The sequence below is a fragment of the Acomys minous genome, assembly GCF_964271855.1.
Source record: "Acomys minous genome assembly, chromosome: 12".
Lineage (NCBI taxonomy): Eukaryota > Metazoa > Chordata > Mammalia > Rodentia > Muridae > Acomys > Acomys minous.
Window position 1 is genome coordinate 52,882,742 of NC_140493.1, and position 26,863 is coordinate 52,909,604.

Sequence of the window (26,863 nt, forward strand, 5' to 3'; positions counted from 1 at the left end):
AGAATAAAACCTCCAGTCTCTGGAAAGATCCCCTCTGCCCTGAGTTCCTGGCTCCCTATGAGCAGGCTATCCAGGTCTTCCCCGTGGGAGCTCAGAGACACCAAAGAATATCTTTGTACTTTATTAAACTATCACAGGACAGTAAGTTCAGGAAACTTACAGAGATACCCCAGCTCCACTGAGACCCCATTTTAAATACCACCGTCCTAAGGAGAAACCTTGGCATAATGCATACTGCCAAACCCTACACGCACCCCTGCTGCCCCAGGCAGCTTCTCTCCGCCAGTCTGCCAGCCTCCTCCAACAGTTCATAGGAGTCGCGCACTATGGCTTCTTTCCCTCAGCATAGTGTTTCTGAGGACGTTTTCCCAGAGCAGGCATCATGAGCGTACTTGTTTTTACTACTGAGCGAGCACTGCTCCAGTGATCCGGGTGTGGCTCCTTTTGTTCCTTCATCAGCTGATGGACAAGTGGGTCCCTGCCACCATTTAACTATCAGGTCCAAGTTCTGGTAGCAATGTACAGTCTCTCTCATCTTAGGTAGATACCCAAAAGGGGGATAGCTGGGTCATTAAGATTCTACCCAGCAGTGCCTCAAAACAGACGCTCAGACCCATAGCCAAACATGGGGCAGTATGTGGGAGTCTTGTGGAAAAGTGGGGGGAAGGACAGAAGGACCTGGAGATGACGGGAGCTTCACAAGAAGACAAACAGAGCCAACTGACCTGGTCCAGAGGGGCCTGCTGAGCCTGAAGCACCAGCCAAGGACCTTGCCTGGACTTGACCTAGACCCCCTACACAGATGTAGCTGATGGGCAGCTCAGACTTCATGTGGCTCCCCGAGCAAAGAGAGTGGGGGCTCTCTCTGACACGGACTCTCTTGCCAGCTTTTCAATTACTTCCCCCTGGCAGGACTGCCTCACCAGGCCCCCAGGGGAACAGGACACTGCTCAGTCCTGATGTGACTTGATGAGCTGGGATGGATGGGAAGGGGGAACTCCCTTTTTCTAAGGAATGGGGTGGGAGGGGGGGCAGGGGGGGACTTGGAAGTGAGTAGGGATGGGACTGCAGACCAGAACGTAAAACAAACTTAAAAAAAAAAAAACTGTCCTCCCACAGGCACATTGATTTACACTCCCATCAGCAGTGCTTGAGGCCTCCACTTCCTGCAACCCCTACCCAGCCTAGCTGTTGTCTGTCATCTGGTCACAGCCACCCCAGTGGGTGTGAACTGCCAGCTGGGGGAGGGGAGGTGCCAGCCCCCAAAAGACTGATGGCTCTGAGTACCCTTCCAGGCTGTTTATTTGCTGTTTGCTCTCCTTTTGTGCTGAAAGACACAAGGGATCATTTGCCAATTTTTAAATTAGGTTGTCTGTCTTCTTTATACTGAGTTTTAAAAGTTCTCTACATAGATACAGCTCCACCAGATATATGCTGGGCAAATACTCTCTTTCAACGTATGAGTTGTCTTTTCATTTCCTGGTGGCATCTTTGGAAGACTGTGGTGAGGTCCCAATTATCAGATTTTATCCTACAGATGCTAACCCAAGTCAGAAGCCTGTCTTCTTCTACGAACGTGGGACTTGCAGCTCTCTCAGACAGACCCAGGATGCCTTCTGAGTTAGCGTTTTCTATTTTACTTTATTCCCCAAGCACATGTCCCTCCCTCTTCACTGCACTCCCTCCATAACCAGCTGCCCACCCACCCTGTGACCCACAGCTGCGGCCTCCTCCCCGCCCACCTCATAGCTGTGCAAGGCCGGGCAGGAAGGCCGCCTGTCCTTCTCTACCACTTGACAAGCACAAGACCAGGGCAGCCACATTCACTGTCACAGCCCTGTCACCCAGAACACTGTGGGACAAGTTAGAACAGTGCACCAAATACCTGAGGAAATCCTAAGACCCATTTTACATTAGTGGCACTGGCTATTCATCATCATTCACAGGAGCCAACAAAGGAGTGGCTGTGCAATTTTGCAACGTGCATGAGACATATATATATATTTGAATCATTTTAAAATCGTATTTTCTGATCCTGTACTTTGCCCAGCCTGGTAAGCATCACTCCCAAGCCCTCATCACAGATGCTTCTTTTTGCAGCAGATGGAGATTTTTTTTTTTTTTACAGAAAGCCACAACAGGTAAAAATAAAGAGAACAATTGATTATGGGGTACCCAACTCCAGTTGATACCCATCTACAGGACTATGCCTACGTCTAGGGCTCAGGAAATATCTCAGAAGAAGAGGTGGAAAGATCAAAGATCGATCACAAGAGCCTCAGGAGCAGGAAGTCTGTGAGATTGTATCTTTCAGCTATGACAGTGAAGCTGTTACCCTTGACATCAAAACATGGCTGCCTAAATACCAAAGTAGAGTAGGGGAACTCGCACTGGGCCCGGTGCAGGATGAGGAGCTATAAGCAATTAATGACTGCTGAGAAAGGGGGCATCAGTCTTCCCCAGGGATGAGGCCCTAATATCTAATGCTAAGTGATCAACCCTGAAAATATGAATACTGTAAACAACTCTAAGTGGACTCAGCAAACTGTGTATGTTTATTATTCATATAAGTTAACAATAACAATCAAAGAAGAAGAGGAAGCCATGAATTTGGGATAGGAGAATGATACATTGGAGAGAGGAGAGGGAAAGAGAGAATGATATAATATTTTAAGTTAAGTTATAACTTAAAATTATAAATTACATTTTTAAAAGAATTTGTAATGCATGAAGAAAGTCTGTTACATATATGGTTACAATATAGAAAACACTATATATAATACACTGCATCCTAACTATCCATGGATGTCATGGTGGAGGCGGGGGCAACTTTGTATTATAAGCAGAAGCCATCTCATCCAAACCAAGAAGTATTTATTTATTTATTTATTTTTGTAAGATGCTGGCTAAAACACTGCAAGGCAAAACCATAAAGCTCTAAACAGTTAGCTGTTCTGGCATTCTGGGCTTACTCGTTTTTAAAACTTAGGAAGGAAGGAAGGAAGGAAGGAAGGAAGGAAGGAAGGAAGGAAGGAAGGGAGGGAGGGAGGGAGGAAAACCATGTTTCAAAATCATAAGAATCTCTCCCACTCTGTCCCCCTCCCTCCCCCGTGTGTGTGTGTGTGTGTGTGTGTGTGTGTGTGTGTGTGTGTGTGTGTGTGTGTGTGTATGTACAGGCATATGGAGGTCAGAGGTCAACATCACATGTCTTCCTCTATCATGCTACACTTTTTTTAAAGACAGGGCTCTCAGTGAAAATAGAACTTTGGCATTTTAGCTAGGCTGACAGTCCAGTGAATGCCCAGGGTCCTCCTGCCTCTGTCTGGTGTTACAGGCACAGGCCTCCAGGCCTGGGATTTTACGCTGGTGCTGGGGAGTCAAATCCAGGCCCTCATGCTTGTGCAGCAAGAACTTCACCCACTGAGGCACCTCCCCAGGCCGCAAGAGTTGTTCTTAAATGACCATAACACCTTAATGGGTTCTGTGATTCTAATCCTAACAGCTAACTGTACCTTTGCTCTGGTGAGAAAGGCTCCAACTACATTCTTAGAAATTTCCAGAGAGCATGTTAACCCTTTGGTCCCTTAAGGTCTTTTCGCTATGCTTTTTGCCTTATGCAAGTCTGATGAACCCCAACCCTTTGTGCTACTTTTAAGAAATACATAATCAGAAGGTGTTCTAAGATCCCTGTGCCCTCAGGCCCCTACCTGGGCAGCGATGTGCTGATCTGCAGTCTGGGCAGGGCAGGGATGACTTCCACGGTGGAGCCACTGGTTTTCACTCCAGGAAGGTTGTCCAGGAGACAGTCGCTGAAGACCCCAAAGACTGTAGTGTGGTAACCTGAAACACAGATAGGGGGTTTCATGCTTCCTGACAAGGCTTAACCATGTGTATGCCCCTACTAAGGCCTCAAAGAGAACACCAGCACCCCCTTATCACCTATGCCACCCTACTGTTCCCTGTACCCCAAAGACCCTGGCTGTCCGTGAACAGAACACTGTCTGTGCCCTATTTCCCAAGGTAGACCATGTCTACACAACGGGTCCTTGTAAAGGGTCCTATGCACTCCCAATCTGCATGACTTGGCAGTTGCCATCCTCACTTTTTGCTAATATACCTTTCAGATTTAGTGTCTCTAACGTGATAGTATTGTTAATATTTCTTTCCAAGGCATAATGTGACTTAATGAGCATTTGAAAACTACATTAGAACCTTCTGTTGAGAGGCAAGGGTCTAAGAGCCAATTATTGTCATGATAGCTGCTTCATGATGTGGCAACTCCACCATGTATGTGCAAGGACCATAATTTAAGATCAGCTGTGCACAAAGAAAAAGTTTGTGACATAAGCATTTGAAATTGTTTAAGCAAAGCTTCAAAATGGCTTCTGAAATTTCAAAAGATGAAGGCCAATGGATAGAAGCCTAGATTGGCAACTTTTCTGTGCTACATCCCACAGGGATAAGGAAGTTATTCCCTAGGGAGGAGCCAATCTCCTGCCCTGTCACAGCTCTAGGTACCTCCTCCCAGCCACTGAAGCCACACCCACTCCCTAACATGGCCACACCCTGGTACGCCCATATCCCTCCTCAGTACAACCTCACCTATCCCCAACACAGCAGCCTCACCTCTCCCTGATACAGCAGCCTCACCCCTCCCTGACACAGCAGACACACTCCTCCCAGACACTGCAGCCTCACCTCTCCCTGATACAGCAGCCTCACCCCTCCCTGACACAGCAGACACACTCCTCCCTGAAACAGCAGCCTCACTCCTCCCTGACACAGCAGCCTCACCCCTCCCTGACACAGCAGCTATACACCTCCCAGACACTGCAGCCTCACCCCTCCCTGACACAGCAGCCTCACCCCTCCCTGACACAGCAGACACACTCCTCCCTGACACAGCAGTCTCACACCTCCCTGATACAGCAGCCTCACCCCTCCCTGACACAGCAGCCTCACCCCTCCCTGACACAGCAGCCTCACCCCTCCCTGACACAGCAGCTATACACCTCCCAGACACAGCAGCCTCACCCCTCCCTGACACAGCAGCCTCACCCCTCCCTGACACTGCAGCCTCACTCCTCCCAGACACTGCAGCCTCACCCCTCCCTGACACAGCAGCCTCACCCCTCCCTGACACAGCAGACACACTCCTCCCTGAAACAGCAGCCTCACCCCTCCCTGACACAGCAGCCTCACCCCTCCCTGACACAGCAGCTATACACCTCCCAGACACAGCAGCTATACACCTCCCAGACACTGCAGCCTCACCCCTCCCTGACACAGCAGACACACTCCTCCCTGAAACAGCAGCCTCACCCCTCCCTGATACAGCAGCCTCACCCCTCCCTGACACAGCAGCCTCACCCCTCCCTGACACAGCAGCTATACACCTCCCAGACACTGCAGCCTCACCCCTCCCTGATACAGCAGCCTCACCCCTCCCTGACACTGCAGCCTCACCCCTCCCTGACACTGCAGCCTCACCTCTCCCTGATACAGCAGCCTCACCCCTCCCTGACACAGCAGCCTCACCTCTCCCTGACATTGCAGCCACACTCTTCCTTCCCACTCAGAGCTTCTCAAAGTCTTCTCTCTGTGGTGTCTATTTTCTTCCCAGGAGCTCCCTCTGGCACTGCCACCCTCATGCTTTCCTCTGTGTAGAACCTGATATGATTTTGTATATTAAATGCTCATCACTTTGTAATTCTTCATTACAATGAGTCATTTTCTTTTGCTTAAGACAGCCAGTGCTTAAAACCATGACCATAAACTCTAGTCTGGGGACAATGTTTGATACAAGCCAGGATGATACAGGCTGACCCAGGCAGCTAAGGCTCAACAGAAGTAAGCAAGCGCTGATGCTAACACCAAGGATCACCCCAGGAGGTCTGCTCCCAGGTTCTCACGCTCACTAAGACACACTAGTTCCTATCTTGTCCCTGGACCAGCCATCCATGCCTAACTTGCCCCATTCACAGCCAAGCTCTGCCTGTGTCATTCCTACCTGGGCTCTCTGAAGACAGGTGCTTGGTCCTTTAAGCTCTACCTCACACCTTGTGGTCAGATTGCTCTGAAACCCACTTGACCAGCTTCCCTGCCATACAAACATAGCAACTATACCAAAGCCCCAGAAGACAGTGGGTGAACTCCAGGATGATTCTCAAGGCCCCTATGATGCCCTATTACTATTTGCCCGTGCCCTGACTTCCTTCCTCTAATCACCCTCCATCCCCAGATATGCCAGGTCTCAGACTAGAGAAGCTGCTCTCCCTCCCTGGAGGCCCCTGCCTATATACTGGTTCTGTCCTGTTTACAATTGCCCACTCCTGGTGGACCTTCTAAGATCAGGGTCACCTGCTAAGGCAGGCCTCCACTGTCCACCTCCCTGCTGGGTCCCCAGCATCCCCTAGTTCTCACACACCTTGCTGAGATTCATCTAACTGTCCAATAGGCAACATCTTTCCCAGACAATATACATATGCTGCTGCTGCTGCTGCTGCTGCTGCTGCTGCTGCTGCTGCTGCGCAATAGGCAAGACTGCCAAGGCAAAGAAAGAAGCCACCCCAGGAGCCACGGAAAATATGGTGTCCCGAGAGTCATAGGAACATCATGGGGACTCTGCGAGGGGACCAAATCAGGATGACAGGCTAAGGAAGAATGCCTTCCCTAAGAACTGGTTGAGGCTCAGATGCCCACAAGGACAAATCCATGTAAGGTTCAGATGGCAGGTGTGCTGTGGGTACCATCAGGCACTTTGTGACATCCAAGTGCAACTTTCCAAGAGGGAAGACAAGGATACTGGGTGGGGGTGGTCCAGGGCTCAGGAATGTGCCTTGAAACAAGATAGCACAAAGGGCAAGACTTGTGACCAAATGATGGGAGCTGGTAAGAGGCTCCGTATGGAAGACGGGCCCATTAGAGAGTGCACTGGAAGACAGAAAAGACTAGTCCTTGTGCTCTGTGATAGCACAGGACCCTACAAGAGTCATGATCTGGCAGACAGAAAACAGCCATGTAGGTGGCAGGAAATAGTGGTCTCGTGTAGTATTAACAATAAGGTCTGGGAGCTGGTTAGGGCAAATGATCAAGAAAGACACTTCACTGAGATGGGAGCCTCTAGGAGAAAAGCCACTTTAGGGAGGAGAGGTGGCGTCCTGGTGTGACACAGTGTACAGGAAGAGCTCACAGGACATCTGAGGAGATGGCAATCAAGGGGTGCTGTCCCTAAGGAACACCAGAAGTATGCATGGCAGGATTGAAGGCTGGAGAAGGTCTCTAGACCTGGTAGGGTTGAGAAGCAAGAAGAAGAAAGGGAGAAAAAAAGCAAAGTCAAGGTGAAGACCCCAGGAGGGTCCAGGGAAACAGCTTGTCAGGTAGAGCTGCTTGCCGGTTCAATCCAGAACATCCGTAAAGATAGTAAGAGAGAACAACTCCACATTGTCACTGGACCTCCACCTGCATATCATGTGCTACCCTATACACATGCACACATCATACAAACTGAGAAGAAAGGAGAGCCAAGGCCAGGGGGAGGCAGGGAGGAGGAGGAAGATGATGAAGGAAGGAAGCCATGAAACTGAGAAGCCCTCCAGGGCAGGGTTTCAGGACTACAGCTTGCACAAAACCAAGAGACTGAACAAGACCAGAGAGGAGGCACCATACCAAGGCTGACCTCTGTACAAGACTAGGGAAAGACTGAAGAGGAGGCCCAGCTTCAGCCAGAATAGCTCTGCTCTTGAGCCTGGTGACAAGAACGCTTGACAAGTGTCAGGAGCTGGATAGAGAATTCAAGGCATCAAGGAATCACTAGAGAGGTGGATGGTAGAGGCCGCATGGACACACAGCGCTCTGAAAGAGGGTACAGCAGCACTAGAGAGGATGTGATGACAGGGAGAAAAGCTGCATCCATGCTGTCCCAGAGGAGAATGCCACAAAGGAGAAAAGTGAAGGTGGCAAGAGAGAAACCAGACAAGCTAAGGCACAGGACAGACCCCATGCCCAACAGCAAAACAGCAGGGACTACGCACGTAACAAAACCATTTCTTTTTCCATCATCTCACTTTGGAAAGAAATGCTCTATCTTCTTGCTGTCATTTAGCTGGTTAGGATCACGGACCAAGTGACCAGCCCCAGGTGCAGTGAGGCAGAAACCACCCAGGAAGTCTCCTTACCATTCACGGTGATCATCCCTGTGGTCTGCGGGACCCCGACCAGGGTCACCGGGTACAAACCAGACTCCGCAGGAAGGGAAAGTGCTGCCGGGAGAGACTCAAACTCCACTCCACTGGTGAGAAGCCCCTGCAGGAGGAAGTGAAGGAGCACAGTGAGGGGGCATAGCCCAGACCCATACTAGACAGCCAACCCTACTGAGCTCTGGGACATTCGCGGCAGGGACTAAGGGGATGAGAATGCCAGCAGCTTTTCAAAACCCACAGAGAACTTCAAGGGAGACTGGTGTGATCTGGGCATTGAGAGTAGGGTGGTGAGCAAAAACTCCAGCTGGGGTTAAGCCTTGTGTGTCATCATCTGATTCCTTGTGTTGCTGTTTTGACAAATGAGAATGCAGACCCAAAGAAAAATAAATAAATATTGCTTTTCAAACACACAAAAAAATATAGTGTGGAAATATCTCAGAAGTTGATTTCACTCCCAGGGCATCTATGAATTATTCATTCATCTCAGTGTAGAGCAGGCACTAAGCTTGCTAGTGAGCCACATGGGTCCCCAGCCTCAAAAGGCTGCCCCTTGACAAGAGAGTCTCATCAGTGTAATAGGGGCAATCTATTCACAAAGGCAAAGTCATGATCGCTGCCACCCCCTCGGAACCCGTGTTGAACACTGAATAAGCAAAAATGCCCAGCAAAGAAGCAAAGGCCAGAAGAAGCCTTGAGCAGCACAGGCATGATTATGCTCTAGCAAAGACAAAAACAAAAAAGAAGGGGAAAGTAAAAAGGAAAGACCATTATCAAAGTTCATAAACATCTTGGAGTAAATTCATCACACGATGTGCAAGACTTCACGGCAGCTACAGAGCATGACCAGGACAAAGAGGACCTCGGCAGAGCAAGGATCCGGAGATTCTCAAGTGGAATGGCTTTCCACAGTGAAATGGTCCAAACAGTAGCAACTTATCTTGGATACACTGCTCCGGAGTGAGTGTGCTGACTCTGTGAGCCCACTACTCACAGCGGAAGGAAGAACGCCAACTTTAAAAAGAGGGAGGCTGGGAGGGACCCTGGGGGAATAAGCTGGGATGGTAGGTGTTGAGTGTGAACCACATGAGTCTGTTGTGCATCTACACATATACATATGTGTGTTGTGTATATGTGTGCACACACTTGCACAGCTTTCCCAACTCTGTCTACATAGAACACCAGAAGCAAAGGTACTCTGGTGCCAGTGCTCCTATGATGCATATGAGGTGTGGAGAGGTACCACGGGTAAGAGTGGAAGAAGAAAGCCAATTATATGGCTATTGTCCCTAAGCAAAATACACTGACACTTACTTACGTTTAAGCTAGCTGAAGCCAAATGGAAGGTGTTAATGCATCTTCAGGGTAGGTGGAAAGTATATAAGCGTTTATGCCTAAAATGCTTCTTAATTATTTAAGTTTCTGACCCCAAGTTGTGTGCTATCTCCAAGGAGAGCTTTATAGTTTCTTACAACTTTATACTCTTCTTAATTTTTTACAAAAAGCACATATTATTTTTAAATCAAAAAATAAATGAAATCTACTTTTAAAGATTTGTTTTTTCATAAGCCAGGCATAGTAAACATGCCGTGAATCCCAGGACTTGGGAGGTAGAGGCAGGTGCAGTTCTGTGAGTTGAAGGCCAGCCGGTTACATAGTAAGACTGTCCCAAAAATAAAAACAAGGGAAAAAAAATATATAGAGCCGCAGCAGCTACCATCTGGCAGTACCAATGAATTCTCATGGAGGGGAGGGCAGATGGCTCAGCAGTTAAACAGTACACCAAGCAAGAAAGAGGACCAGAGTTCAAATCCCCAGAACATAGATAAATACCAGGTTGAGTGTGAAGACTGACCTTTAATTCCAGCCTCAGAAGGAGGAGAAGAGATCCCTAGCCATATTGGCAAGCTCTGCATTTGATTGGGAGATCCTGCCTCAAAAAAACTAAGGTGGCAGGGTGGTGATGGCACACTCCTTTAATCCCAGCAGAAGCAGAGACAAGTAGATCTCTGAGTTCAAGGCCAGCCTGGTCTACAGAGTGAGTTCTAGGACAGCCAGGGCTACACAGAGAAACCCTGTCTTGAAATAATAATAATAATAATAATAATAATAATAATAATAATAACAACAACAACAACAACAATTGAAAAAAACAGTAAGGAAGAGCTGCAACATCAAGCTGGGGCCTCCTCGTGCACACATACATTTACACACATGAACGGGAAAGGCCTCAAGGGATGGATCCATGGAACATGCACAAAGACCTAGCATGAGTCCCACAGGAAGAGGCTATATAGCTCTCCTTCCCTGACCACAGAAGTCGGTGAGCTGTTCTCAGGGGCATGACAACAAAATGAGTGGCCATCTACAGGGCTCAAAATCAGAGCAGCAGGGTCACAGCCATGCAGTGTAAACATTCCTCTCTTACTAAACCACAACCTGTACTAAACCTTGAGCCCTGACCTGCAAATGACCATTTCAAATCTATAGTCAATCAATTAAGATCAGTGTGTACATAAATTGAAGGCTTACTTGTAGATTCACAACACTACTGAGTGACAAGCAAAAATGCAGGAATGACGGTGCATAGCTTTCACACACGGAAGAGACCTTAGTTAATCAAAAGTAAAATCAGATGTACATCAGTGGATGTATATGTCCAGAGTTAAGCAAAACGGTGTTTTCAGCTTAAGCTAAGTGGTACACATACCATGTTTTCCACGCGGAGCTCAAACGGCATTGGGTTGTACACCATCAGCTGAACTTCACACACATCTCCTTGAACCCACTGGAAATCTACAAGACACATACAGAGAACTCCAGGGTGAGTTTGTACCACAGCTAGTCCCGGTTTGTTGCCGTGTCAGAGTGGGTCATATACTTGCCCTGACATGCGCAGCTCACACTGAATAGTCTGCTCAGCTATGAAACACAGCAGACCAGTGATGGTGGCTGGGGCTTCCCTAGGCAGGGGCAGGAGCTGCTTGCAGGAGACCTAGATCCTGACGACTCTGTGCCCCCCCTAAAGCCTGGTCAGACATACTCCCGATTTACTGCAACAACCTGCTACACATAGCAACACACACACACACACACACACACACACACACAAATACAACTGCCACAAAGGTCTCTGAAAGGCCACCACTGAGGAGCACTCTCTCACTTAGTCCAGAACAACCCTGAGTCAGTTTCAGAAATCCCACTCCACAGATGACACAACTAGAGCCCAGGGTGGCACTATCAGTATCCACAATGGCCCCTGACAACTCCAGCCGGTCCTGGCCACTGCTGGCCCTTGGGGCAGCTGCTGACATCAACACAAGACTTCGCAAGGATATGCGGTCCTATTGCAAATGTGGTGTGGGGGTTTGCACAGCCCTCAAGGGGGCCGAAGCAGGAGCATGGGCGGGGGGGGGGGGGGGGGCAAGCCAGAGTGGAAGGCAGAAGATCCTGTGTCAAAACAAAGAAACTATGAGACTGCACCCTAAAGAACTGTTTAGGAAAAGTATCACACCATTTGTTTAAGATAAAAAATGTCAAAGGAGAAATTGTGGGAGCTGGGATAGATTTTTCTTCTCTGGGGTGACAGTACTGGGTCTGATAAAACTGTGAGACCAATTACCAACATTTTTTAGTAGAATCTGGTGACCACAAGAGCATTAAGCAAACATGATGCCTCTCAGCACAGGGCACAGCACCACTGGCTCCCCAGGTTGTACATCATCAAAGCCATTTCCCCGCCTCCTCTACAGGAAGTTGTTAGAGCTTCTTTTTATGAAAATAGTCTACATTTGCAGAAGAGACCAAGGCAAACACTGTCTGGGATAGCAGGCTTGTCCAAACCATGTGGCCCCACAGAGCATCATGAATTTATTTCAAATATTATGAGATCTTTGATTTTTGTTTGGCTAGTTGGTTGAGTGTTTGTTTTGTTTTTTGAATAGGGAACTCAATTGGGAGGCTCTCAAGTGTGAACGCTGTAGATGACAATGTTGTCTTAGAGTGTTGTATTAGACAGGCTGACCAACTCCAGCAGTTTGCACAGCTGCAGGGTGCTGAGACCACAGGTAAAAGCCTTCCTGTTTTCATGCACAGGGAAGTAAACCATGAATGCCAAGGAAGCACTCCAACAATGAGCTGCATTTCAACTCCAAGTGTATATTTTAGGTGGAAATTTCCTTTATACCCTATGGCTTCTAATGTCTTTCTGGAACTATCCTGGTTAGTGAGTCCCTGCTGGAGGTCTGAGGACTATGTATCCTTGACTGAAATTTTAAATGTTTCTAAATGAATCTCTGGCTGTAACAAGAGAGTCACCGAGGCATCAGAGACATGGTGGGTCTTGGCGATGCCCTTGAGGGGTTACAGGTGGGTCCTGGAAACATGTCCTCACTCCTTGCCAGCCTTTGTGTTTGTCTGTGAGCCAGTGTGGCTGCGTCTTCAGCTCTGCTTTTTGCAGGGAGACCATGGTCCAGGCATCAAGCTGAAGCAGAGTAGGATGAAGGGTCTCCTAGAATTTTTGTTTGTTTTGAGACAGGGTCTTGTCTTTAAATAATAACCCAGCTACATGGGGTGATGGAGAAGTCAGTGAACCAGCGCAGGAGAACCCTATCCTCTGCCTCCAATAACGTGAAGGGAGATGCTCCCATCAGAGGCTGTACCACATGTCTCAAAGGAGCAACTGTGTATCTCCTCCCCATAATAATGCTGAGTAGGAAATGCCATCCGCCACATGCTCTGTAGAGCAAAGGAACAGTGGTAAGGAACCTGTGTTTGGAGCTGACTTTCTTTTGTGTGTGCTGGAGGAGGTGGGGAGTTCAGCATAGTTTCTCGGTATAGTTCTGGCTGACCCAAATCTCTCTCTGTGGACCATATCTGCCTGCCTCTGGCTCCCAAGTGCTGGAACTAAAGGAGTGTCTCACGGTGCCCAGCTTGGGGCTGACTTTCAAAACCAAAGACCAAGATGGAATGCCAATGACTCGAACACACCTTCACAAGAAACCGCCAGCACTCAGTATCAGCTGCCTTCTCTTGAAACATTAGCCCTCATCTCCTGCTTTACTTCCTGCTTAATTGCTCTTATGCTCTCTATGAGGCAAGCTCTCCTGCAGCTCAGGCTAGCTCACTGTGCTAGCCAAGGATGGCTTCAAACTTCTGGTCCTCCTATGCCCTCCACCCAAGAGCTGGAGTTACCAATGTGCATGAGCGCACCCAGTACACTCAGTGCTGGGGATCCAGCCCAGGCTTTGTGCGTGGGCACTCTCCCAGTGAGCTACACACCAGCTCCACCTTCTCTCTCATTTTCACAGTGAAGTTATAAAACATACAGAGCCAAACCAGGGTAGGCCACCCTGCTACCTCAAGGTAAGGTCACTCTATGCCTGCCCAGGCTTCCCCAAACCCCATGGGCTCCACTCTGGGATTATTGGTGACACCAGAGACAGTTGTTAACAGGCCCACTTGCATCCTACCCTGACAGTCACTTCTTGTGTGTTTGTATTCTACCTGCATGAACTGGACAGGAAAAATGTGTTGGGGGTAGAGACTTGTTCTCACATAGACAGTACCCAACTTATATCCCAGTAAGTCCACCTGAAATTGGAACTATCCTAAATCAAAAATAAAAAATAAAAAAAAAAATAAAATAAAGCATTTAACTAGCCAGAAGCGTTGAGGCATGTCTGTAATACTGGCACTTCAGAGGCTGAGGCAGAGAGCTCTGGAGTGCAAGGCCAGCCTAGGCTACATGATGAGTTTGGGGTGAGCCTTGGCTACGTGGTAAAACCCTAATTCAAGAAAATATAAATGCACTTCACATGCACCACCTAGCAAACATCATAGCCTCGCCTAGCCTCCGCAAGGTGTTCACATGCTTCTAACAGCCTATAGTGGAGCAGATCCATCCACCACAACGTTTATTGCAGAACAAAGTGCTTAACCGCCATGCTTTAGACTTGGGGTGAGCATGTCTACAGGTTCAACTTTAGCCAGCACTGGACGACTATCACCTTTGGAGGAAGTGACAAGGACCAGCGTGGTGGCCCTGTGAGCAGACCACAATGATTCTATAAGAGGGGTAGTACCAGTAAACACACATGTTCCCCATCTCTGCCATGTGATACCCCAGGTCTCAATGGCTTCTAGACCATCTATGAATCATCTTTCATGAAATAATTTTCTAAAAATCAGGGCAATGAGCAACTGCTAGTCTTAGGGCAATACATGAAATAAATGTCCAGGGAAGTGTGTACACAAGCATATGCAAGTGCACACATACACGGGAAAATAGCCAGAAACTTGATCCTAACCCCCAGGAGGGAGGGAGGACACAGACAGTGGCCTACCTATTTTTTTGTTGCGTTCTTCTCCACGGTTGTGTGCGATGATTGGCGAATAGATGAAAGGGCTCTTGGTGGACATGTTTTGCCCCAGCAAGCTTTTCACCTTCTGTGGCCGGAGGCTGGTAGGGAGACTCAGCAGCTTGACGCACCTATCAGTGAAGACACAGCATGGCGCTCGCTGTCAGGGCTCTCATTCTGGACCATATATATATACATGCTGACCACAAAAACATAAGATGAGTTGTGGGAAGAGAAGAGCTCCCACTTCATAGGACCAGGTAGCAGGATAAATGTACCAACCCAGCAGGCTAGGAAGGAGCCGTCCTTCCAGGGCTGGGGATCAAGCCAGCCTTCTGCCACCTTCTCCAACACAAAGGTTCCCTCTATAAAATGAAGGCCCAGTCAGGCAAGGATGGAGCTCCAGATCCTGGCTCAGGGCTCGCCGCTCTGCCATCTGTGGCTCACTCCCCTGACAGGGCTGCCCACAGCAAGTAGAAGCCGGAGCCTATCCGTGGACCAGAGGATACCACAGGACAAGGTGTGGATCCGCACACCATGTTCTTCTTGGGAACAGCTGCATCCACTGCCCCGTGCTCATGTTCACAAGGTAAAAGCATTAATGATAACTTTAGAATCAGCAAGATGAGCCAATGTCATACTAAGGAGAAAAATTTAGCAGTTCCCCTCAGATTAATTCAACCAAGAGTGAGTGCAAGTTTGAGTTCTCCACTTCCCCCCATGTTTTATGTCATCTGTACTTCGTGGTTTCTGACTTCTCTGTAGTCTGCCTTGTCGTGAGTCTGATCTGCCCCTACTGCCTGTGTCCCTAGCTCTGTACGTATTGAACATCATAGAAAGCATCTCATGGGGAAGGAACGGGGGACGGGGGGTGCTTTACAGAAATCTATAACCGAGTTTTATAACAGAAGAAAGTAGCGACTCCAACTGGCCCCAACTGACTCAATACAAAGGACACAGCAAGCATGCTATCGAGTTACATCCATGCAGCTTTCAACATGTATGGTAGATACTTGTTGAAAGGGGTTGTTATTCACCTGTTGACTGTTTTCAGCAGATGATTACCACAAAATACACATACAGTGCTCCGAGTCAGGGGCATGGGGCAATACATAACTTAAGATTAAACGTACACATTAGTGTAATTGTACAAGTTGACTGGGATGGGAAATCCAAAGCAAGTAACGTTGGTTGTTACACAGTTCTCTTAAAGGCACGTTAAACAAACAGGCTGCACATACAGCAAGACAGCGGTCTTAACTGATCTCAAGGGGGTACTACTAACTTGGCTGTGAGGTCCAGAAAAAGTTCCAGCCTCTTTGAAAGGAAGCGATGTTTTCACAGAAATGTACCACCCACTGCGTTCACAGTCATCCAAGTCGACTATGAATTGGTACCTGTTGGAAGCTGAGCACCTGCAGTCTCCATGCTACCTACTCAGTAGGCACCATCTCAAAAGCATCTTCACTCAAGTGCTACTATTATCTCCCCACTATCAACCAGGAAGTGACAGAAGAGAGATGAAGTGCAGAAGAAACACTGGCCCCAAACCACAGCACTGTGAGGCCTCTGGGACCAGACTGGCCTGGTGGCTAAGATCAGGAACACGCTCGGCCAGACCAGAATAGACAAGGAAAAGGATGAGACAGAACCAGGTGTTCCCCACCCCACCTCCTAGCCTCTGAGAGCAGGAAGGAAAAGTCCCACATACAGCGTCACCCAAGGGCTGAGAAGAAGCCACCCAGCAGCAGCCTCCTGGTCCCTTACATGGCAGTCCTGGAAAGCCAAGAGTTGAGGAGACCAAGAACAAGACAGCAAGGTCTGGGTCACTAAGCACCCACAGCAGGCCACTGTGGTATCTAGGATGTCACCCATTCACACACCAGCCTGAGCGAGTAGGACGCACTGTGCTGTATGCAGTAAGTCACTGCGGTCTCGGGCACAGTCCAACCCACACTGACTAATAAGAAGTGTCTTACAGAGAGCTGATCTCACTTGGAAGGCATGGACCCTGAGCCCCTGAGGAGTACAGCCTCCCTGTGCCACGAGCCTCCGCAGCACTCAGTACCCAGCCCCTGACAGGGTTCAAGTCACACACAAGGGATACACCCACCAACCACAATACCCGCCTGAGGAAGGCACTTAGAAAATGAGGTTTCTCTCTCAGATTCCTTCTCTGCAAGCACTCCTCCATTGCACTGCCAGCTGGGACCAGAGTGGCCTCACAGTTGTGTTTTGAATCAAGCTGTGAGCTGGCCGAGGACCAAGGCCTTGTCCAGCACTTGAACCTGTTGCGCTCAGTGAATGTAGAGAGTTTGCTCCCCCAAAGCGGAGTTTCAAATTCAGTGCCCAAATCTTCTGACGCTGAGCACTGTGGCAGAAACTCATTGCTGACTGCAGGAAACCCATGCTTCATGTGCACGCCCCAGCACGGGGACCCTGCCTAAGGCTAGTGACCCTCTCAGACTGAGATACACCTTGAAGTTGATACAAAGACCCTCATTACAGTCTGGAGGACCTACCCCTGGGACGACACACACTGATGGCTTTGAGGTCCCTGAAGCTCACACAGGGCTTTTGTTCATAAAACCAGCAAAGGAGAGGTACTCTGGTAATACACGTTGCTGGAAGGACGTTTCCTTTCTTTGTCCCCCAATTTTCATAGCAGGATAACTCTTGGAAGACAGACACAGCCTGACCCTGCCTTCGTCCACTGCTCACCCAGAGGGATGGTTGAAGGCGAGAAGAGAAGCCTGTGTGCACTTCTTGGTCTAGCTCTCAGGGCAGCCTGCATGCTACAGACAGTGCGAACTCTGTGTCACTCTGTGTGTGCTGACCCAGGACCTCCCATGAGAGAGGCTTAAAGCAAAGGACAGCTCACACACCTGTCTGACCTGAGCCATGCCTAGCACCCTATTTTTCATCTGCCTGGAACAAATGTTCCTGCACGTTCTGAATGAAGGCAGGAAAAGAGGAGTGGCCTTCAGATCTTTTGCAGGGAATTCTGGGGATGCTGGAGGAAACAATGTCATGGCGCCTGGCACAGAGTAGGTCAGCAAAACCTTTCCTCCTTTCCCAATCTTAAGGCAATGACTATTGGCTGACAGAGAATGGCTTCCGGTGCAAAATGGCAGTGCTAGACACAAGAGAGAGATGCTAGGTCTTGATGCTGGCTATAACCATACTGCTGGACCAGAGTCAGGCAGAGCCGCCAAGCCTGAGTGTATACTTGAGGGTAGGACAACTCATAACAAGGAGCACTTTCTGTGTCATTCCACGGCCCCACCTGAAAATGAGGTGTGGGTGGGAATTTTGAGGAGTCCTGCAGTCAAACAGACAAATGGCTGCTTTGTAGCATATGTCAAAGAATTCTGAGGACACAGTCAGCCAGAAAAGTGACCCTGTGCACTTATGGTGTACACTGGTGACTCAACCTTTTCCATCAAGTGCCATTTTATAAAATTTGCCCCCCAAGAAAAACCATTGTTGAAGGTTCCTGACCTAAAGGCCACATGATTCATTTAGCCTGAATCCCTGCTGAGCAAAGGATGCTGGATGCTGGATCTGACAGACGAAGCTGCTGCGACTAAAGCAGAGTCCGAGGGTTCGAGTGTCCAGGATGGGATTCTCTCAATACAGTGCATTTGGAGATGGTTGTCATTCAGAATCCCGTGTCTCCTTGGCATCCTATGGCTAATGTGGATCCCGCTGAGCAACAGTGGGATGCTATCTAGGGCAGTGCTTGCAAACATGCCACTTGAGAAGGATGGCATGGGACCTAAAGGGGCCCTTCCTCTGTGCCGTCTCATTCTCCACCCTGTGGCCAGGGGAAACACATAGCTTCTGGCCGATGTTCCAGGTCAAAACTCTAGCTCAACACTCCCATGTCACTCTCATGGGAGGGACAGGTTTCGGTCAGTGTAGATGCCCCTGTTAGCTAATTCAGGAAGACATTAGTCATTCCTGGACCCTATGAAAAGCTCTTCTCAGACAGTCTACCACATGCTGGGGGTCATGGTGTGGACCTATAATCCCAGCACTGGCAAGTGGACACAGGAGGACCAGAAGTTCAAGGTCACCTTGGCTGTCCTTTAGCTCCCCATGTGCAGAGTTCTACGGGAATGTTTTGGTCTTCATTGGCAGCCCTCTGCTGTGCCCACAGGCAATGGCAGTGACATCATTCAAAGATGACAACATTCCTGGCCATCGCTGAACCTCACAGATGACCAGAGACCCACTTATCTTGACCACTGAGTACACATTTCATTAAGCGGATCTCAGATCAGGCTTAAGCAGGGGTGTGCTTGGCTCTTGTTAACATGCCACTCTGGGGGTGCCTAGTTCATCCTCTCAGGTTGGCCTTTTCCTGTAAGTTGCTTAAAAAACAACAACAAAATTTTTCAGCAAGAACCAAGAAAGGACTGGACAGGAAAAGGCATAATCTACCTATTCTAAACACAAGAGATCATAGTTTTGAGGCACCTCCAACAAACTTAGCTTGGAACTAACACTTGTACATAGCACCCCTGAAATCTAACTCCCCAAAATGGGCTGCTTTTTTACACAACCTACTGTGCAGCATAGCAGGGAGCTGCGGTCCTCAGTGTTCACACCACCAAGCTCTTCCCCACCTCCAGGGGTCACTTCTATTCCCTTCCCCTGAGGCTTTCAATACTAAACTGATGAAGGATCCTTTGGATGTGGAGGTTACTATGGTTCCGACAGGAAGCAGCCAAAGGCTCGTGTGCTGAAGACTTGGCTCTGCAGCCCTGGTAAGAGGTTGCAGGATCAACTCTGCACTTGCCCCATTGGTGTGTAAACCCATTGATGAGATCACCGTGGAGCAGGCAGGAGAATGACTCACCCGCCTTCTCAGTGTCCTTAAGACTCACTCTAGTAGCCGGGCACGGCAGTGCATGCCTTTAATCCCAGAACTTGGGAGGCAGAGGCAGATAGATTGATGTGAGTTTGAGGCCTGGTCTATATAGTGAGTCCAAGAGAGCCAGGGCTACACAGAGAAACCCTGTCTCGGGGGGTGGCAGGGGGGACCTCAGTAATGACACTGCCTGCTACAAATCTGTCAAGAATATTTTTGATTCTCATTAGGCAAAAGAAAAATCTCTAGACTTCCCCTCCTCCTTTCTTCTAGATGCAGATGTATTATCTGGAGCTTCTGCAGCTATAGGGTAGTCCTGTGGTAGAGAAGAATTAAAGATTAGCCATTTGGTTCCATTTTTTTCACAGAGAAAAAAAAACAACCTCCCTCTGGGTTGCAGGAAACAAACAGTTCCCCAGTGCTGAAGCTATCTCACAGGCCACCTAGAAAGGGGTTCATAGTGGATGCACTGCCTTGACCTAACATTGAAAGATGCTTAGGAGAGAATCAAAGGGATTCCCCTGAGAATCTGCAGACAAGGTAGTGTGGGGCTGTGCAGAGGATCCAGCATGTGCCACGTACCTTAACCACTCAAAGAGTTTCCATAGGGGAATGAGGGCACAGGACCAGGCAAGTAGGGGCTCAGACTCAAGTGAGCGGCAAAGAATACCACAGAGGACCAGACAAGGTATATGGAAATAACATAACATAACATTAGGATGGAGCAATGCATGCTGGGAGAAGCCCTGGTGGGAGCAGGCCTGACCCACACAGTGGCCAGTCACCAGGACAAGTACAGCCATGAGTCTCTGAAAACCATCGAGAATAGGTTTACACATAGAGCAGCAAATAGTACATGAAGCCAGACTTTAGAGGACTTCCTATGGCCACATCAAGCAAGAGCACTGGGCATCAAGAGGTTGGGCACAGGTGAGTGACATGAGAGCATGCTGGTGGGCCATGAAGACATAGTGGCAAAGGTGGGCATCCCAGCACACTCACCCTGGCACACACTGATGCGGTAATACTGTCCTCATCCAACCTGGGTGAGAACATAACAACCCAGTAGTTTTCAGGCAATGTACTGTTTCTGAACATAAGGTTTAAAATATCCTCAATGACAAAATGAAGGTTTTCTGCGTGGCTACAAGGTGCTGGGTGCAGGGTGCTAGGTGCTGGGTGCTGGGCACCAGGCACTATGTTGCATGCACTCCCACAAGTGTCAGCTCAGTTCAGACAGAACCAAACAAGACAGTGCTTTAAGCTTTAAGCACACTTCAGATGAGGAGAAGGAAGCTCAGAAGCACATGCCCTCAGCAACAGAAGACCCAGGAAAGCCAACATCAGCTGTGGAGCTCCTAGTGCACTGCGGTATGTCCTCGGATCCTTGAGGGCAGTTCTCTTTGCCCTCCAACTTCCCAGAAGATGGTTGGGCACTGGGATGCCCAGGTGCAGCACCGAGAGCCCAAAACATCCTATTATGCAATGTTATCTCCATTTAAAAATGACCCAAGTCACGATGCAGATAGAGAATTATTAAGAAAGGCTTTTCTAGCCCTTAAGTTTGAACACTGAGTCATTCCCTCAATGCCAAGTCAAACACCTTCCCCTTTAAATCTTACTCACAGAAACACCCAGAAGGGACCCTTTCCTTTCCAACCCCTATCAAGGATGAAAAACAACATGCCCCCCCCCCCCAGGGAGGGATGGAGAGTGCCCTGCCTCAGGCCTGCAGGTGGTCTGATTCTAGCAGAAACAGAGCCCCACTGTGGGGTGGGAATCTAGCCTAAGGAAGGCCCCAAAGTCAGCTTGCTGTTTTCTACTGAGAATAGGGCTCAGCAGGCAACTAATTGCCTAGCATCTGAAAACATCACAGAGAAGTTGGGTTTTATTGGGTTTGGTTTAGTTTTGGTTTGTTTGGGTTTGTTGTTGTTGTTGTTGTTGTTGTTGTTGTTTGTTTTGGGGGTGGTTTGGTTTGTGTGTGTGTGTGTGTGTGTGTGTGTGTGTGTGTGTGTGTGTGTGTGTGTTCTCTTGTTTTGTTTTGTCTTGAGTTTTCAAGACAGTATCTCCCTATATAGCCCTGGCTGGCTGTCCTAGAACTCACTATGTAAACCAGGCTGGCCTCAAACTCCGGGACCCACCTGTCTCTACCTCCTGAGTGCTGAGATTAAAAGTGTGCGCTACCACACCTAGCTAGAAAGTTAACCTGTAACCCTAGCACTCAGGGGGTAGAAGCAGAAGCTCACACAGAGCTTTGCTGAAGTCTCGTATCAGTAGTAACAGACACCCACGGAGGGCTGAGCTGTATGATACCATCCTAGCGCACCACGGGGCTCTGAGGGGAGCCCAGGCCCCTCCACAGCAAGGCCCAGGGCATACAAAACAGATGAAAGGTGTGCCCAAGACAGAATGGGGGGGGAACCCTAGAACTGCACACTTCCACAGCAGGATGTCACACTACAACTGCCTCTTTTCAGCCTTCAAACAAACCTTTCTGAGATTCGTAAGCTCCTCCGTGAGACATGTGCGTGGTGCAAGACCCATGGTACCTGGTTCCCACTGGTGCAGCAGGTGCATGGGCTAGATATCCCGAGGCCTTGAGGGGCCCTGACTGCAGCCACAGGGGAGTGAACCAAGACACTGGGAGCAGAGAGATGCCTCAGTTCCTGAAGAGCTGCAGGGAGTCTGCCCACACTTGTGAGGAGGAGGCTGGCAGGATCCGGGCACTCTCCATCCTGGACTAGCAATCAGCAGGGTCCCATCTGTCCACAGCTCTCCCACACAACGGGCATGGACCACAGCAGCTCCAGACCACCACTACTATAAGCTATTGTCACTGAGACCTGAAGTCAAGCTCAAGTAGGTGATGGGGGGGCGGGTGGAAGGGATATGGGAAGAGTTGGAAAGGAAAATGGGGAAAGGTAGATAGCTTCATATTTCATTATGGCATTCTCAAAAATAAAGAACACCTTTTTAAAAATGAGGTCATGAGCCAGAAGGCCAGCAACAGAAGCAGGACTCACAGTCTGAAAACCTGCCCCACTCCCCGTCCACCACCTCACCTGACAATGGGCAGCTTGGTAAAGGGCACGGGAGGCAGCGTGAGGCCGTCTGGGAGGGTGATGGGTTCCATCGTCCCGGGACACTTGGCCGTGTAGCTCTCCAGGCTTTGAGTTACGTCTTTCTTTTCTGAGGATAAAAACAAAACGGAATGTGGGATCGGTAGACAAAGCAGAAGTGGGTGGCTGCTGTTCAACTTGATCTGGCTTGATCTGGAGCAATCCAGGCTGGTCCACAAGGGAAGGTCCCATCAGAAGTGAAGGAATGGTGGCAATTCCTTGAGACGCACCGGCAGCCACCACCCTCAAGGCCCTGTGGATATGGAGGGAGCAGAGCTGTGACCCTCCAGGATATGCCCAGTACCAGGGAAATGTAGCCTGGCCAAAAACCATAAAGCCAGTGGGTAGGACCAAAACTCCTAGCATTTTGAACAGAAATTTCCCAGCAATTACTAAGCACCAAGGACCACACAAGGACCAGTCCTCCAGAGCCTACACTGTGGTTTGTCCATTTGACAGACATGGAACCAAATAGCCACAGTGCGGCTAGTGAGCTTTGCAAGGTAAACCCTGCTTGTCCCAGCCACTGCTACATCCGTAAGGCACACACATCTACCACCAGATGAAACAGAAGAGTGCCATTTTTAAAATCCTCTACTGAATGGAAACACATTTTGGTGGTTTGAATGAGTGGCAATGGGGGGGGGGCGCTCTCCCGTGTGTGCTTGTGCTCTCTCTGTCTCTCTCTCTCCCTCCCCCCCCCCCGCCACCCCCCACCTGCTGCTGTGGGTCAGGATATAAAGCCTTCAGCTACTTCACCAGCACCATGCCTGTCTGCTTCCCACCTTAATCATCACAAACTAGCCCACTGAAACTGCAAGCAGGCCTCCAGTTAAATGCTTTCTTCTATAAGAGTTGCCTCAGCCGCGGTGTCTCTACACAACAATAGACCAGTGACTAAGGCATGGACCATGTCGAATTCAAGACGCCTGGAAGCGCCTTAGTAGAAATTGCATAGCCAAATTACACATTGGAGAAAGACGGCATCTTTACCAAATGGTGTTGGAAAACTGGATATCTATGTGAACAAGAAGGAAAGTTGGTTCTTGTCTTTCCCCTGCACACAAATCAATTCCAAATGGATCAAAGACCTTAATGTGAGACCTGAAACTCCGAAAGTTCTGGAAGAGAGCACAGGGAAGAGAGCACACTTCAGGATACACACCCAGGTAAGGGCTTTCTGAATAGACGTCCAGTTGCCCAGGAAACGGGACCAACAATCCACAAGTGGGGCTCAGGAAATTAAAAGGCTGTGCTGCAAAGGGAACTTCATCAACTGAAGAGGCGGTCTAGAAAATGGGAAAAGCTTTGCCAGCTGTACACCAACTGAGGATTAGTGCCTAGAATATACAAGGAACTAAATTCTAAACACGAAAACAAACCACCCAATTAAACAGTGGGCTGTGGAACTGAACAGACAGTCCTCAGAAAAAGAAATACAAATGGCTAAAATATTTTTTTAAACTGTTCACCATCCATAGCCATGGAGGTGGGGGTGCAAATTAAAAGTACTTTGAGATTTCATCTGACCACAATCAGAATGGTCAGGATTAAGAAAACAAAAGACAACAAATGCTGCTGGGGAGGCAGGGAACAGGGAACCCTGGTGTGCTGTTGGAGGGAGTGCAAAGCAGTGCAGTTGCTATGGAAACTGGTGTGGCAGTGCCTCAAAAAAAGAAAAAAAAAGAAAAGAAATCAACCTAGCATGTGCAGTACCTGTTACACAATGGATTTTCACTCACTTATAAAGAAAAAATGAAATTGTGAAATCTGCAGGTAAGTGGATGGAACTGGAAGACAGCATACTGAGCAAGGTAACTCAGACTCAGATTTAAAAAAAAAAAAATCACATGCTCCCACTCATATCTGGCTCTTAGCATTAAACCTGTAGAAGCCAGGAAGCTAGAAAAGGGCTATTGGTGGGGTGAGGTTAAGACAGATCTTAAAGGAGTGGGGCAGCCAAGGATGAGATGAAGGGGAAGGGGACTCACGAGGAGGGGGGCTTGGGTGGAGAGGGGGATGAGAAGGTAGGACAAAGGAGAGAGCGGCAAGGCATGAAGTAACACCTGGGAGGTTTAAAAAGCTATACGGAAATGTACTATTTTAAGAGATAGATAGATAGATAGATAGATAGATAGATAGATAGATAGATAGATAGACAGACAGACAGACAGACAGACAGACAGACAGACAGACAGACAGACAAATGATAGATATTGTTAAGAGTTTAACTGGAGTTACCCTACACACAGAAACAAAAGACAGAGCTTGCCAAACAAATGAGCAGCCCTTGGTGGGGGAGTGAGTTACTTCTCCTCAACTTATTGGTCATGGGTGTCCCAGAGAGTCCCAAAACAATACGAGCTATCATCACTGCTCCTGGTTACCCACCAGAATTTGATGTTAAGAACTGACTGAGAAGACACTGTACACTCTGGTCACTGCATAGGAAGAAATCAAGTTTGTACTGACCAGGAAGTTTCCATCCTGCTGGCTAGTGCTAGATGGTGCTATGTAGGCTACAGGGCAGCAAAGGCATTAATAGTCTTGGCCACTATGAACCTGTGAGTTACAATAATGAGCCAAGTGGCAAGACATTCCCATGGCTTCAACAGTGACAGGAATGCTATGGGAGTTATTTAACACTCTCTGATTAAATCATAACTCCACAGGAGGAAATATGGCTGGCATAGTAAACCTGGCCAAGAACCCATGGCCGGAGAGCTCACAGGGCACAGAGCGAACTTACCACTATTAGTCCGCTGAATAAACATGACAGCAAACTGCCTTCTAAGTCTCTATCGCTATACCACCAAGATTAGCGCAGCATTCAGTCCTTGTCTTAGTCACTGCCCTGTTGCTGTGAAGAGACACCATGACCAAGGCAACCCTTATGAAAGAATGTAGTTAACTGGGAGCTGGCTTACAGTTTCAGAGGCGTAGCTCCTTATCGGCCTGATCCACAGGCTGAGAGACACTGGGGCTGATGTGGATTTTGAAACCTCAGAGCCCACTACTAGTGACACACTTCTTCCAACAAGGTTACATCTACTCCAACGAGGCCACCCCTCCTAAACCTTCTGATTCTTAAATAGTGCTATTCTGTGATCACTAAGCATCCAAATATATGAGCCTGGAGGGGTCATTCTTATGCAAACCACCCCAGTCCTCATCGGAGAGGCTTCTAAACACCATGGATAATTGTTAAGGCAGAAACCCCACAACTGGTCTGAGTACCGAAAGTAAGTGTCAATGGATTGCTCAGCCACAAATGGGACGTCTACGTTACACCTACACACACCAAGGAGTAAGCGCCATCACAGAGGAGGGGTGGGAAGAGTGTAAGGGTCAGAAGTCAAGGAGGACCAGGGCAAAACAGTGACATCTAGACGTGACAGACACACTTCTCTCACGGAACTTGCAGCAGCTATGTTTGCTTGTACAATTTCAAGCTGGTCCACTTCTATCAGGGAGCAGGGAAGGCCTTACAAATCCCCGGCCCTGAGGAGCTACTGCCAACAATCAGTCCTTGTTAGGGTTTTGGTCCTTAGCAGGTGGACCGTGCCTCCAGTGATGGACCCACACCCAGGAGTAGATGGTACTCATATACATATTGGACTCGATGGGTGATTTTTTTAACTCAATGGGTGATTTTTGTTTTTAAAGGATGGGAGTTAGGGACTTGGGGAGTTAGAGTGCATCTGAGAGACTTAGGGAGAGGAGTGGAGACAAATAAGTGGATATAATCAAAATATACTATGAGATGTTTAAAGAATTAGCTAAATATTTTATTTTAAAATGATTCTTAGGAAAAAAAAAATAACAGTCCAAAGTCAGCTATTTAACTAACCACTGTAGAATTCAGGAAATAAATAAAATTATACTCAAACTAAGCACAGAGAAAATAATCAATGAAGTGTAAAATAAGGAGTACAACATCAAAGTCAGTTTCTGTGGCAGGGAGATGCTTGCCATCAAGCCTGATGACTAACCTGGGCGAGATCTCTACAGCCAGCATGGTGGAAGGAGAGACCTGATGCCCTCTGACCTCTACATGCCCATCATGGCAGGAGAGCATGTGCATACATGCACACAATTAATTGATAAATTAATGTAAAAAAGTTGGCTTGTAAAATTATTAATAAACCTTTAGGAAACTCAAATCAGCGACCTAGGAATAAGAGATGGCCACAGGCACGCACACACAGTCCCAATTCAAAGTCCAGATTGTCCCTAAATTCAAAATCCTCCTGCCTCAGCTTAAGAAAATGCCACCAACCCTGACTTCAACAATCTACATGGCAAAAA

The 26,863-nt window shown here is 48.4% G+C and overlaps 1 protein-coding gene across 1 annotated transcript in view; it reads right to left on the reverse strand.

Annotated features, from left to right (window-relative positions):
• TRAPPC9 (trafficking protein particle complex subunit 9) overlaps positions 1-26,863 on the reverse strand; it is a 445,876-nt gene that overhangs the window by 344,415 nt on the left and 74,598 nt on the right. The window contains exons 10-14 of the mRNA XM_084803051.1: positions 22,499-22,625; positions 14,546-14,691; positions 10,909-10,994; positions 8,178-8,304; positions 3,708-3,840 (exon numbers count right to left, since the gene is read on the reverse strand). Of these exons, the coding sequence (XP_084659177.1) occupies positions 3,708-3,840; positions 8,178-8,304; positions 10,909-10,994; positions 14,546-14,691; positions 22,499-22,625 (619 nt within the window). The remainder of the gene's footprint in view (positions 1-3,707; positions 3,841-8,177; positions 8,305-10,908; positions 10,995-14,545; positions 14,692-22,498; positions 22,626-26,863) is intronic.